Source organism: Astyanax mexicanus, chromosome 21 (genome assembly GCF_023375975.1).
Source record: "Astyanax mexicanus isolate ESR-SI-001 chromosome 21, AstMex3_surface, whole genome shotgun sequence".
NCBI classification, from domain to species: domain Eukaryota; kingdom Metazoa; phylum Chordata; class Actinopteri; order Characiformes; family Acestrorhamphidae; genus Astyanax; species Astyanax mexicanus.
Window position 1 is genome coordinate 25,956,696 of NC_064428.1, and position 14,775 is coordinate 25,971,470.

General features: G+C 38.6%; 2 protein-coding genes across 2 annotated transcripts in view; both read left to right on the forward strand.

Annotated features, from left to right (window-relative positions):
* The window catches only part of pdxkb (pyridoxal (pyridoxine, vitamin B6) kinase b), a 40,003-nt gene extending 33,394 nt beyond the window's left edge, over window positions 1-6,609 (forward strand). Inside the window, exons 10-11 of the mRNA XM_007251335.4 lie at window positions 88-154; window positions 454-6,609. Coding sequence (XP_007251397.1) covers window positions 88-154; window positions 454-566 — 180 coding nt within the window. The 3' untranslated portion in view covers window positions 567-6,609. The remainder of the gene's footprint in view (window positions 1-87; window positions 155-453) is intronic.
* Window positions 6,610-8,294: 1,685 nt separating this feature from the next.
* agpat3 (1-acylglycerol-3-phosphate O-acyltransferase 3) overlaps window positions 8,295-14,775 on the forward strand; it is a 33,579-nt gene continuing 27,098 nt past the window's right edge. Inside the window, exon 1 of the mRNA XM_007251333.4 lies at window positions 8,295-8,547. The gene's annotated coding sequence lies outside the window, so the exon portion shown is untranslated. The remainder of the gene's footprint in view (window positions 8,548-14,775) is intronic.

Consider the following 14,775-nt stretch of genomic DNA (forward strand, 5'->3'; position numbering starts at 1 on the left):
GTAGGTTTGATTTTACAAAGCTGTGACAATAAACTATAACCATGCACACGCTGCAGTGAAATTCTCTTTTCTATTTCTCTTTTACAGACGGCGTGTGAGAAGACTTTTTCAGTCATGCATCACGTTATTCAGAGGACCATCTCCTATGCTCATGGTAAGGAGGTGCATAGATATAGGAGCCTAGATATAGAAATGAACTGAACTGGCTGTAATGTAAAGTAAATAACACTCTGCAACTTAGAGGGAGCTCATGAGCAGAAAAAACCCTAATCCTGGCACTATGCTGCTTTAAAACTGTAATACATAAGGTAGCACAGATATTGTTGCTGCTATAGGCTCAGCATGTTGGAAACTGCAGTATGTAACTCTGGTGAAATAATAATGACAACACAGGCGCAATAAATAAGTAAATTAAAATAAGCAAATTCTCACATAAATTTCTCTCTTTCTCAGAGATGGCAGGTCCTGGTAGAAGACCCAGCCCGGCCCAGCTGGAGTTACGAATGGTTCAGAGCAAAGCAGACATCGAGGATCCAGCCATTGTCATGGAGGCCACTGTTCTATAGAAACTCCACACACATACACACACATACACCCCTCCCCCAGCCCTCCGCCACAATCGCACAATGTATAGATGTTGTACATTTTTTTTGATCTGTAATGTGACATTGCCTTAGAAATGAACAGAGCACAACATTTCATTGGGAGGGAGGAATAGCAGGGTATGGCAGTAGAGTAACGAGGAGGAGAGAACGCTGTGACGGAAGAGAGGGAAGAGAGGGCTTGAGAAAAAAAAAAAAAACCAGAAAAATCTCTCTTTCTCTCTCTCTTTTGTATTTTATTTCTCTTCATCCTTCTCTGCACTCGTCCCGAACCCCTGTTTGTCCTGCACATTGAACTCGATGGTCAATGGAATGGCCTGGGCAGAAGCAATCAAGCGGCTGTTTAATCAAACCCAGAGAAACTGCCATTGCTGAAACTAGAGCCACAAAAAGAGGTTTAAAAAAACAACAAAAACAAAATGTGGCCACTTATTGGCATCCTGAAAGCCAATGGATGTATATTTCTAGTTTATTTATGTTCCAGTTAAAAATGGAATAATCGTGCTTTATGTTTCTAATATTAATATAATGGTTGTTGAGCTGTAGCCCAGCTTTAAGACTCGCAAGTACGAATTTTGAGGTGCTCAGATGTTTGTTTTTGCGTGAAGGAATCCAGCTTACGGTATCTGTATGTCTGACAGTCTTACATGGATGTTTGGATGTTTTCCGTGTCTTTTGCACACAAAAAAAAAACAGATTCACTGCACTACGACAGCTGCTGCATGAATACATATTTTGTTGTCTTTTTTTATTTTTCACTTTTTTGTTGTTGTTTTTCCAAATCATTGTGACTTCATTAAAACCATGTTTTTATTTCTCATGTTACTGTGAGTGTTTGAAATGCAAGATGCGAGGCATTTCAGTGTAATGTTTCTAATATTAACGGTCTTAAATGTCATTTGTCATCTGATTTCACGTTTAAAGATTGTATTTTACAAAGATATTATGTGGGTTATAAATACTAAAAGTATGTCTTTGTTCTAATAGTATTTAATGTTTTTTTATTATAATAGTATTTTCATATCATATTAAAGGAGAGAGGGTTTAAAGGAATTGTTTGGGAAGAAGTCAAATTCACACAATTATACCAAATATAGTCATAGTCAGCCCAGAAATGTACCCTTAAAATTCAGGCTTCAAATTTTTGAACTATTTTTAGCAATACAATATCAATAATAGACATATTTTACAAGGTATACAGTGTCACAAACTAAATAAGCAAGTCCATATGAGATTCCTGCACACATCTAGAAAGTGTGAGGTAAGCTTATCTTCATATATTAGCCTCCATTGCAGAACTAAAGAAGTCCAGAGATGTGCTTGATGCTTCTGTTGAACAGTATGTCTTACAGTGTCAGTAACTATATAAGCACGTCAATTGGAAGTCACTGTGTAAATCTAGCTAGAAAGTCTGAGGTAGTTTGTATGATTTCAACTGACGACTAATCAGATTTACTGGTTGTTGGCTACATTTAGCCTCACACATTAGCCTCTAAACTAAAAAACACTAAAGATAGACCAGATATGTTGGCTCCTAGTGTTGTCTGGTGTTTGCAGCCTTAAAATTTGGGCTTCAAAATAGTTGTAACCATGCGATGTACTCTTGTAGATGTTTGTACCAGTATATCACATGGTTTCAGGAACCAAATTAGCTAGCAAGTCAATATGTGATTACTGTAGTGTAAGGTTTGAGGAGGTGGTTGTGATGCTAATTGGTGTATTATCGACTTATGTTGCTTGTTAGCTGTGTTAGTGTCACACAGCCTTAATTGCAAAACTAAAAAAGCCCAGAGGTATTGGCTCATTTGTGCTTTAAACTAGAGTTTTTCTTCACTGATTTTAGTTATGTGAAATAGTATGTTCAATGTTAATAGATGACAGTATGTCAGTGTTAGAAACTAAATTTGCAAGCCAATTAGATAAAGTCACTGTAGGATTCTAGATTATAGGATAATATAGGATTATAGAATTAGCCTCCATTGTAAAACTAAGGAAGAGATTTTGGCTTGTTGGGTTTTTTAGAGTTTGCAGTCTTAAACCTGGGCTTTACATGGCTGCTCTTAGTGTTTTTGGCTATGTGATGTACTTTGGTTAATGTTTCTAGATAACAGTATGTCATTAGGTTTCAGGAACTAAATTACCTAGCTAATCAACATAGCTAGCAGATTACTTTAGCTGCAAATCTTGCTAAAAAGCTTCCTTTCTGCGTTAGCATTAATAGCCTTGTATGTTAGATATCAGCCTTCAGTGGGAAACCAAAGAAGCAGCCTTAGGTTTTTTGGACATTTGGATTTTGCAGCCTTAGACACTAGGTTTTGGGCTTTATATATGTGATGTGTGTCTGTTGATGTTGTTAGTGTTTAAGTTAATGTAAATGCTAAAAGGCTTCCATTAGCTTCCCTTAATTACTAGCTTTAAAACTAGCTAGAGAAGCTAATTTAAAACACCAAACATGTATTGACTGATCGATTTGCCTTGGCTAACAAATTTGGGCTAAATGGAAAATTGTGAATTTGATTCTTCTTGCTAGACTACTCCTTTAATGGGATTTTAGGTGGAGATGGTTTTAAATGCCTTGACTTGTATTGTTTTGTATCTGTGTCAGTCTGTTGAATTCATTGAATCTTTCTTTCATTACCCTCTCTTTCTCGCTCTCTTTATCTTTCTCTCTCTCTCATAAACACACCCATTCTGTCTATTCCTTTGAACTCCTTATCTCGCTGGCTGACCTACCTGGATAGACTTATTTAAATATTAATAAAGAGCAGATGAATCTCTTCTTTTCATCTCTTGACTCCACCTACTCTATTTCCTTCTGATCCAGTCATTCATCGTAATTGCTGCTGCCATGTACGTATGTGTGTATAGCTGCTACATCACACATTTACACATGGATTTCCACCACTTGCTTCCACCAGTAAATGGCCTTGTAACCAGTCATGGTTTCTTTTCTTTTTCCGTTGCTGTTCTGCTTTTCAATGTATTCTCTTTCATCCATGGGAAGATGACCTTTAGAAGCTTTTGGTCTTGAACAGAAATAGTGCTCGTGTGCAGGACCAATCAGGGGTCAGCGTTGCTCTGGGTGATGTACTTCCTCCGCAGCTTTTCATGAAGCAATGATTTGTTTAGTCTATGTTCTAGTGAGTATCTGTACATCTGAGTATGTGTATATGTGTGTAAGGGGGTGGGTGGATTGTATGTGTGTGTATTTCTGTCCTTAGGTAAGATGTGCCATTGTATTTGGGGTATTTTTAGGGAAGTTTAAAACAAAATGCTGAAAAAAAAAGCTCATCATGTTTCCTGAACTGACTTATGCTCTGCTCACAACAGTTCTCTTTCGTAGCCTCGCTTGCTGGTTTGGATCCACCTTACATAACTTGTGTATAACTCCCACAGTGACCATTGAGAAAATTACCTCTTTTAGTTTTGTAATAGCTATTAAACTTTTAGCTCAGGCAAGCTGGTGTCATCTACAGCACTAAAACAGAATCTTTTAGAACTAGAACTAGAAAGCTTATACCTATTTCACAGTAAAACTGTCATTATTCTTAGAATGTTTAACATATTTAGCATTTAGATACCAAGAAAGACCAGGCAAGCCTAGTTTTGCCGGACCACAATTGCAGGGCCCTGATAAACATCCCCCTAGTTAGTCACAAACCATGTTCATCACATCACATCTAAAAACAAGCTAACAGTGTGAAATTATAGTGGGCGATTGTGGTGGCCAGCTGCTAACGCTGTTGTAGTGGTGTTGAGCGATGATGGCGGCTGGTGCGCTAACAATATTGTAGAGATGCTGGACAAAACCAGTAGTCAGCACACTGCTAATGTTGCTGTTGTTAAAGATTTATACATATGCATCGGAACGTCGGGGCCACTGGAGGTGGAGAGCTGTGGTTTCACAATCACATTTATACCACTGTAACAGTTTTTTCAAATGATCATTTGACTTTTTTTTTGGAGCATCCCTGAAAAATAAGCACAGAGTATGTTGTTAAATTTCATACTAGAGTCAAGGATAGGAAATACAGTTATCACTGTTTTCGTTTATCGCCAGACGTTACAAAAGAACACATTTATGAGCAGAGCATAAATTGACAATACTGAAGGGCCTCAATAGATGTGCCCTGAGATTGCTGACCTGAGAACAGCTCAGTGTTTTTTCTTTGCATAGTTAACACTACTTTGTAATAGAGAAACTGGTCCTAGATCAGCGAAGAATGGCAATTTCTACACAAAGCCACTTTTGAATGTTGGCAAAACTGTACGCTGCCTGCCTCCACAAGCAACCAGTCACTGCCAGTGTTTGTAGACAGTTGTATGTGTCCTGAGGTGGGATTCTGAGAAAAGGGAACTATAGGGGTGTGTATACATGTGTATGTGTGTATGAGTGTGTGTGTGTATGTGTGTCCGTCTTCTGGAAAGACAAGTGGCCCACCTTGATATACCCTGTGAGGTCCCCCCAAAAAAAGCTAATTATAATAATAATAAAAGCGATGCGGCTCGCTTTCTCAGTGGGCAACCGAATATTTTTGACTGTTATCACAGTGACGTTTAGCACATTCCCTGAGGGAAATGTAGGGCGGAAGTTTTGGGGCGGACTACAACATTTTTGTTTGTTTCTTGTACATAGTGTATGTAATAATGTATATTGGTCTGTGAAATGTTGTGTGTTGTTGGTTGTAAGACTGTGTGTGGAGCAAAAGTGACCAAATGTTACTTGTCTTTGAAGAGGTGATGAGCTCCCCCTTGTGGATTGGAGCTGAGGAGGTCTTAAGTGTTTTTTAGCATCATTGTACAAAGTGATTAGTTAGGTTGCAAAAAAAATAACAACAAAAAAATACCCCTTCTTCACTGTTCCATTATCGCTAATCTGTAGTTGCAAAGGGCGCAAGCAGTGTACAGGCTTTACGGCCTGCACATTGTGTCACAATAATGCTGTAACTTTTGATCCCGCTAGTTTTCTGAACTGGGGCCTAAACGGTTCTGGAGTAAAGAGGTGTAGTTATATTCATTAGTATATGCCCATTAAAATCGAATGTGGTTTCTAAGAAATTTGACCTACATCTGTGATTGAGCACTATACACTAGGTAGTGCACAATTTCAAAAGTATGCCATTTTGTAGTGGTGTCCAAAACATAGAATACAGTACAAAGCATACAGAAAAATCCTTGTAACATGAGTGTATAGAAACTGTAACTTACTTTAATAACAAATTCTGTTCCCTAATCTGTGTTCTACATAGTGCTCCTAAGTAGTGAATAGTGATTAAGAAGCCATTTTGAACACAGCCTAATTTTCTTCTTTTGGAGTAATGACATTTAAGATAAAAAAATAGTTTCCATTTGGACTTTGAACGTGACAAAATGAACCACATATGTCATAAATAAAATATTTTAAATATAATATAGAAACTAATGGAAACATCTCATTGTGTCTTGGTATATCAAAGTGACTCCAATCTCCATCCTCTATCCATAAGTAAACCTGTTGTATGAACCACTGTGCTTGCTGTAGTATCACACTTATCATTTAGAAATTAAGTCGCTGTGGCAAGGATCCCTATGAGTGCACACTTCACAAGATGGTAGCCATCTGCCAAATATGTCAAATGATGTCAGCACTAAGCAGAATGACCTGTTACGAGGGCAATGGCCAGTGTCCCCACCTTAGCCTCAGTAACTCTTGTCTTTAGAAGATCTACTAGTGTCATGTCTGTGCTTTGTATTCATTTTATTTTTATTTTTCTGTTATCTGATTGAGTTTTTAAAAAACTAAAAAGTATTATTGTTTTAATTTTGCCTTTGATTTTTCATTTCTTAATGGGGACAAAAAATATATAATAAAATGTTGTAAATGTTTGGTAAAAGTTTATAGTGCTTCGTTTTCTGGTTCTGAATATTTTTTAACATGTTACAATGAAGATTGTAGTGTACAAATCCACATTTATAATATATCAAATGTATGTTATGATGCAATAAAGAGAAAGTAATGATTATATTACATACTTGGTGTGCAGTGGTGATAAACTATATTAACCAAAATCACACATTTAGAACATGTATGTGTAATTTTTGATTTACCATGAACATGTGATATAAATGCTTATAAACAAAATTCTAGATAATAAGATGACATATGAAATGGCAGAATTCGCAAATACCACTTACTGCAGAATCCTTGTTAAAAATGATGATAAACACCAAACTATCATAGTTTAATGTATAGTATCAATGTTTATAGCCATTTCCTTTTTCCGTTTATGTTTTTCCTTTGCCATATTTTACAACATTTAAGGTGGAATGGAAAAATAAAAGAAAAAAAGCTAAATATAGTAATGTCAGATCACCATCACAGAGGACTTAAGGAATTAACGGCTGCATCACCTGCCGACTGACTCTGGACTTGATATAACACAGTGGACCAACACCAGCAGATGACATGTCTCTCCAAACCATCACTGATTGTGGAAACTTCACACTAGACCACAAGCAGCAGGACTGTGTGTCTCTGTGTCTCTCCACTCTTCCTCCAGTCTCTGGTCCCCTGATTTCCAAATTAAATGCAAATGCAATATTTACTGATGGTCAGTGATGGTTTGGAGAGCCTTGTCATCTGCTGGTGTTGATTCACTGTGTTATATCAAGTCCTAGTCAGTGCAGTGTTTTCCCGGAAAATCTTACAGCACTTCATGCTTTCCTCTGCTGACAACTTTTATGGAGATGTGTATTTCATTTTCCATTATAATTCAGTTATTGTTATATCAAGTCCAGGCAGACAATTGACAAAAATCCTGGTCCGTTAAAAAAAAAGTCCATTGGTGTAGTAAAACAGTACTTTTGATGAAAAGTACTGTGATGAGCAGCACACCTCCGTTCTCCCACAGCATTCTGAGATCCAGAAATTTTATCAGTTTGTCCAAACACCTTTCAGACTGTGTGACTTTAATTGCTTTTTACACCGTTATCCAGCTCAAAGTACACACCAAACCTCCTTGCTAGAATCCGGAGAACCCTGACATTAATGTAAACAAGGCATTAACAACTTAAAAAGTGCGCAAGAAGCTTATTAAAAACCACTGTTTAGATCCTATGACGCTAACTTCAACTCCGTGCGCCGCCATCACTGTACTAAAAAATAACATAGACATATATAAATTAGAGTCTATGCATACATATATATTTCTATGTTATTTTGTAATTTCTGGAGCTGTGGGAGAACGTAGGTGTGCTTTTCAACAGAGGTAAGTACTTTTTATCATGTTTTATCACATAAAAAGTCCCTTTTACACCGGAGTTCTCCTTTAAGGGGTTAGTAAAAGTATATTTATTTGCCTAAAAACGTTGTCCTTTGTTTTGCTATCGTCATAATCATGATTAATTAAAGGAAAACTTTCAAAATAACTACTAATTCATGAAAATTCAAGATTTCATTCAAATTTGCATATTGGTGCATTCACTTAATAACAAATTATGATACATTGCTCTCCTCTACACTAAAGTAGATGGTAGTAGTAAAATGTATCGGTATTGGTATCGTATCGGCAATACTGGCCCTGTATTTACTTACTTGCAGTATCGCACAGCCCTACTTCTCACTACCTGCTGTTTGTTAGCATCTTTATCCGGCTGGTACCCGCCGGCTGCGCGTGTTTCCGCTCGAGCAGAGAGCCGGATCGGACAGGAAGTGAAGGGAAGTCACTTCAGTCAGTCTAGTGCTATGGCGACGAGCGCCCTGCTGCTGCCGGACAAAGAGAGAGAGGGCAGATAAACAGCGCAGGAGAAGCGGAGGAACAGCTGAGAAATAACCGGCAGAGCTGCTCGGGCTGTACCGGCTCTTCACGGGTTCAGGAGCCGCTCTTTAAGCGGGTGCAGCGAATAAACGACGGGACTCTGGGGGTCCGGGGCTACTGATGACAGCCTGCGAGCTCCAGCTATACGGGTAACTAAGCTACGGGTCTGACTGTGTGCTGAGTTTATTTGTTTTATTTCATTTTGTTAGCTGTGGGTTTGTTTCTGGTTATGTTTAATATATCTACATAACTAGTTAACCTATTCTCCAGATTTTCAGGATGCTAGCTAATAGTCTAGAAAACAAAATATTTATTTTGCTATTTATTTCCATTTTTTGTGTTTTTGCACAAATAACCGTCATTAATTAACCCGTTTTCTGTCTCCGTGTTCTCTAAACGCCCTCCAAACGTGGTGAAACACGCCTCCAGGCTGTAGCAGTTACTGTAGGTTAGTTAGCTAGTGTTAACGCTAGCTGTTACCGCTAGATGGATTGTTCATAAGTGTCTGGTGTTTTGTCGAGTTGTGCTACCCCTCGATAAGCGCTTCATGGAGGCTCTGCGCATGCGCTGACTCTTTTTTTTAATGTTATTATTATTTTTTATCTATATAATTAAACTCTCAGTTTTGACCCAGGATATTGATGCAAAAAAAATTTTGAATTTAAAAAGCAGCACACTCATATATATGTACATAAATATATATATATATATATATATCTCAGCACTCCTACATTGTGCAAATAAGGTTAGATAGACTGAGACAAATTCACACACTGTCCTGTATTGATGCTCTTAGCCTGTTCACTGTATGTCCCTTATGGACTTCAGAGAGAGTGCTGTAATGAACTTCATTTACACCATGGGCTCTTATGGGTTAAATCATAATAGACATTAATGATACAGATTTTCTTCTGGTTCATTTTACAGTCACGGCTTGGAGAAAGTGTTTCCTTAAATGTTAAAATAGAAGTACAAGAAGCATTAAATAATTATTAACATCACATTATTAGCAAGCTTTCTTATCTTTAACCTGTTATAGTGGTATAGCTATCTAGGCTACCCAAACATACTTTATAGTGTCCTATAATATCATTTCGCAGGAAGCATTTTCTGACTAGGGGCTTCTATCGTAGCTTCAGTTATAAATACAGTAAATTCACTATGGTAGCACGTTGTGAAAAGAGGACACATATCGACACAACACTGGTGCGGCTTTTACCCTTTAAACTCTCTCTCTCTCTCTCTCTCTCTCTCTGTCTCTCGCTCGCTCGCTCTGCTGCAGTGGCTTACACTCACAGCCTGCGTGCAGCTAGCAGGCTAAGCTAGCTGTGTGCTAATCGTTAAAAGCTAAACGTGCGTCTAAATGTACTTTTTCTGAACGCTTGTCTTTATATAATGTCTTTATACAAAGCGTGTAAAAACGTGGGTAAAACGTGGTGCGCGTGTCGTGCCGACCTGACCGCGAGCGCGCGCGTCATTGTGGTGCGATATCGGGGTTACTAGAGGGCAAAGACTCTCATGTTCACGTGGGCGGGGCTTCCTGTGGGGTGGGGGCAAGTGTCTGTGAGCCCCTCCCATGATCAGCTCTTCACATAATGCCGATGAAGGGACTAAAAATCAAGCTGGACCTCCTGAAAATGAGACCTGCACTCACAAAGCAATGAATGAGGTGTGATGCAAAAACTCTCAGTGCAACAACGTTCATTAGATGATGTTTGATAGGATGTTTTGCATGGAAAATAAGAATTAAGTAAATTTGTGTTTGGAGGATCAATTAATATAGCCCTATCTGGGCAGGATTAGTTTCTCAGGGGGACATCTGTGAAAAATATTTCTCACTTCTACTCAGTGATAAAACTTGCATCCGGACCAGTAAGTTTTTTTTTTTACTTTCTCTGTCGCGACATTGTGTTCAGTAGCTCCTCCATTTCCACTCGCTGTTGTTTTTATGTGGATCTCCGTGGAAACACACGCCTAAAGTGTAATGTCTGTGCGTGGCAGTGGACAAATATCTATTTTATTAAACGCAAGCTGATGAAACTCAGAGATGTTCATCCGGACATCAGCATCTCCAGATTGAGAGCCGGGAAATGTCAGAGCCTGTTTTGGCAGGGTGAAATGATGTTGACCAACAAAAAGCAGTGCAAGTCTAGCTTAGCCTTGGTAACACATCTGAGAGTCAGTTATGAGGTTAATACTGCTTAGTGCAACTGGAAGCAGTGTTCAATAAATGCATTGGAGAAAATAATAGGATATAAAAGTTACCTCAGAGATTTTCAGACCCAAGAATTAGCCTACAACATGGACATGTATTGTTTAATTGACTACAATTATGGTAATGTGTGCATTCGTGTGGTTAAGAAAGATCAAAAATCTGTTTACTATTTAATCAACATATTGTACATCACTGATGCTATTTTATAATAACCCCATGACTATTCTTTCATGTTTGGCACCATAATGCTCAAAAAAGGGATTTTTCTTGCTATAGCTACTGCCTTTGCACAGATCTCTTCAGTAAGAGGAGGCATCCCCACTAGTATACTGACCCACCTCCACTCTTAGCATAAGGAGCAAGCTGATTGACTCTTTTTGTTGAAAAGTGGGACCCTGAACTGATGCTGGGCTAAGCTTTCTGAGAACTCCTAGTCATGTTTTAACTAGTGGCTGGTCTCCTCATTAATACTGTCTAAGGCCACACCAAAGTAAGGCAGGCTGTGGAGGTTGTATCCCCTTGTGGTTTGTCATCCTTCTTCAAAAACATATTTAAAGACTTAAAGATTTAAAGATTTAAAGTCTCCAGGCTGGAAGTGGTTTTCACACTTTGTTTATTTGGCCTTCTCTCATACCCTCTCTACTAAAGTTTCCTGATAAACACCAGCTTCTGATGGTATCTGACTTTACTTCACATGGTCTAAGCTAGTCCTTAATGGTCAAGGTTGTCAAGAAGCTACACATCCAGGGAAAAACATACTCTTTGCTGGTACACAGGCTGGTTGAGCAGTTTAGCTCTTGACAGCACAGTGTTTGTTCTTGTGGAAGTTTATTGCTTTAGTTGCATGTGGATGTGACCAAAGTGACCAAGTTGGTTGACCAGTTTATACTTGCAAATACAATTTGACTATGCTGGCAACACATGCTGGTTGTGCATCTTCTAATAGACTGCGAGTCTGATGACTTTGATTCAGTGATCAGTACAATTAGCTTGTAGCAATGTTCACATGTTGATTTTTTTTAATGGCCTCATGATTCAGAGGATTCAATGTATCAACTTTGGAACATTTTTGAATACAGCAAAAAAGTAATTTTAGACACCACTTTTAGAGTTCCACATATGCCTCACATTTAGAGGTAGACTATTGGGCTGGACAAAACATAGCTCTACCCAACATATAACCCCTCCCCGACTTCCAGATTAGATTGAGGTGCGGCTGGTCTTCCAGGGGTAAGTGAGTTCATACCATTGATCAGCATTTAGTGGTTTACAACAGACAGACGTGTTTAGCTTAATGTTATACACTGTTACGTGTGAGTTTGTTGAGGAAAATTTAGGGATTAAGTTTAATACCATTGAGGAACCTCTTTGAAGTGCTTTGAGAAACATTTAGAAAATGTTGTTTAGAAAAACAATTACTAGAAAGTTTCCTAAAGGTTCCTAAAGCTTCTTATGGGGTTACTACATAGCTTAAAATTGAATAACTCTAAAATAGTCCTTTAGGAACTTAGACTTTTACCAGTGCAAAAAGCTCTTTCCTCTTTGCAGTTTTTTTTAAACAGATTTATATGTTGGGTTACTTGAGATGTGTCACTTGCAGTTCGGTTGAAATCCATACCAGGCCTTCTGTATTGTTGTCTGCCATATGGCTCCTCGTTCCATGCACACACACACAAACACACGCACGCACACGCTTCATTTAGGCTAATCCCAAGGAGGTCCAGATCTCAGTACTTCAAATCAGCGTGTCTTGACTATTTCTGCCTGTTCTCTGTTAATCCATTCTGAATGAGCACATGTGGCTTTTGGCCTTCCAGGCCTGTCTGTGTGTCTGTGTGTGGGTATACTGTACAAGATCACTGCATACAACTCTCGAAGTTGCGGACTCGACCTCAGCTGATTATCCCCTTCAGCTGGCGGAGTACTTAAAGCTAACCCTATTACTGTTACAGCTACTGTATAGGAAGAAAGAGTCCCCCTCAGTGTTTGCTACTACATTAGGCAATTGTACCAGCGTGTGCAGGAGTTCTGTTCTGTTGTTGGTCACATGAGATTGAATCATTGTGGCAGGTGGGATCTGATCCAAAGATCGGGCGTTCAGATTTGAATATCTTGCTTGTTGCACTGTTGTGGGACAAATCAGTGTCGTGTTTACAGTGTACGGGTCAAAGCTTTCAGTGACGCCCTACTGAGATCCTCTTATTGGTCCTCTGCTTCCTCGCACCTCCAGCAGGCTAGAACCGCAGGACACCGACTGTGTGGCTTCTGTTGTGTTTTTTTTTTATGTCTGTTTTTGTACAGTTTTTAAAGGGATACACCATGTATTTGATAACTAAAAACTTTGCTTTTTACTTTCGGTGTTTGAGTGTTTTGAGTAAGTGAAAAGGCAGAATAATTTATACAGAATATTGACTAATGACTACTTTATTTTAAGTCATATTTATTGCAGAGTGTTCTCTAAACTTTGGATTTTTTTTCAGCAGTGGCATTAGGCTCACACTCCAGTTATACAGAATTTACTCTTTCAGTACAAAGCAAAATAACTACAAATTAGATTGGTGTCAGGACAAAATACTGCTATTATCACAATATTGATTTTTTTTATTGTTTTAAAAAATAATACCCATATTATTGTGAATGATACAATATGGCACGCACCTAATACACAGATCAGTTTCAAAGCGGAGATCTTAGCTCTGTTACAAAGTCCACACAGTCTGTTCTGTGGCCCATAGACAGATTAAACAAAGCTAGGCCTTGCTGGCTGGCTTTTATGATCTAGACGATTTTCTTTTTTTAAGCTGTGCATGGATTTGAGTTTTCAGTCATAGAAATTTTGTTCTATTAGGTACAATATACTCTTATTTGAACAAAAGTGTCGGGACACATGCTCGTTCATAGTTTCCTCTAAAATCAAAGGTATTTATATAGAAGTTGCAGTGCTTTTGTTGGAGTCATTGTATCAACTGTCCAGAGAAAGCTGTCTACTTGATTTTGAAGCTCTGTTGTGAAGTTTAATTGCATTTAGAATGTGCACAAGAGGGTTAGTGAGGTCAGGATGTTGGGTGATCACCACCACACATCATGCCCAACTTCCCCCACACATATTAGTTAGAGCACCATGGAACCATTTTAGAGAACAAAGTTCTTCCACTGCTCCAAAACTCAGTACAGATGGCATTAGGCATGGTCAAGCTGTGCTGTGGGATTGTGAAGCCCAGAATTCTAGCCTTTTCTGGGCCTGGGAACTTCAGAGTTTCTTCTTTAGCTTTTTGTGGTTTCTGTAAGGCTTAAGCCTATCTTGAGCAAGCCAATAGCAACTGTGGCTAAGGAAGAGCTCTCGCGGAGTTAAATAAAAGATACCTGGGAAAACTTAAGACTCAGGAGATGACCCCATTGCCCTTTGGGAAACACCAGAAGAAACACCATGTTACACAAACAACAGTCCTTGGGGAAGACACTGAACATGTTTAAACTGTTCAGTATGTTGATTTGGGTAAGAGCTACAGCCAAAATGCAATAAATGTATATGTAAAACTAATAAGCTTAAGAATGAGTTTGCTAATGGTGGGAATAGGCCTGGACAATAATTCGATATCGGTATTTATCGCGATAAGAAATGTTTCAATAACGGTGATATCATTTTTGTGGTATATCGATATGTATTATTTACAGAATCTGTCACGGACAGGCGTTTTACTGGCGTCAGCTCGCCGCACAGCTGAACACATTCAGCCTCCATAGCTGGACTATCTCTGTGCCTGATGATGTAATCACATAGGCACGTAGCCAGATAGGCTAGGCTAGGCTAGATTTGGCTAGGCTAGGCTAGGCTCGGGTCTGCTACGCATCTAAAATTTTGCTATATGCAAATAAAATTGAGCATTGATTTATCTTGACTATTTTTTATTTCTTAAGTATTATAATGTTTTCGTGAAAGGAGGTTTCAAAGACTTAAATTAAATTTTCAGACAGTAGTAGGTACATATTTCCATTGCAGGGATTCTTCGCAGTTTTCTGTGGCCTTCTAAGTATTTATATCGATATCGAAATTATATCGTATCGACCGAAATTAAGGAATATATCGTGATATGAATTTTGGCCATATCGTCCAGCACTAGGTGGGAATACTTTTTTGTATGGACTGCACCAACTTCAGACC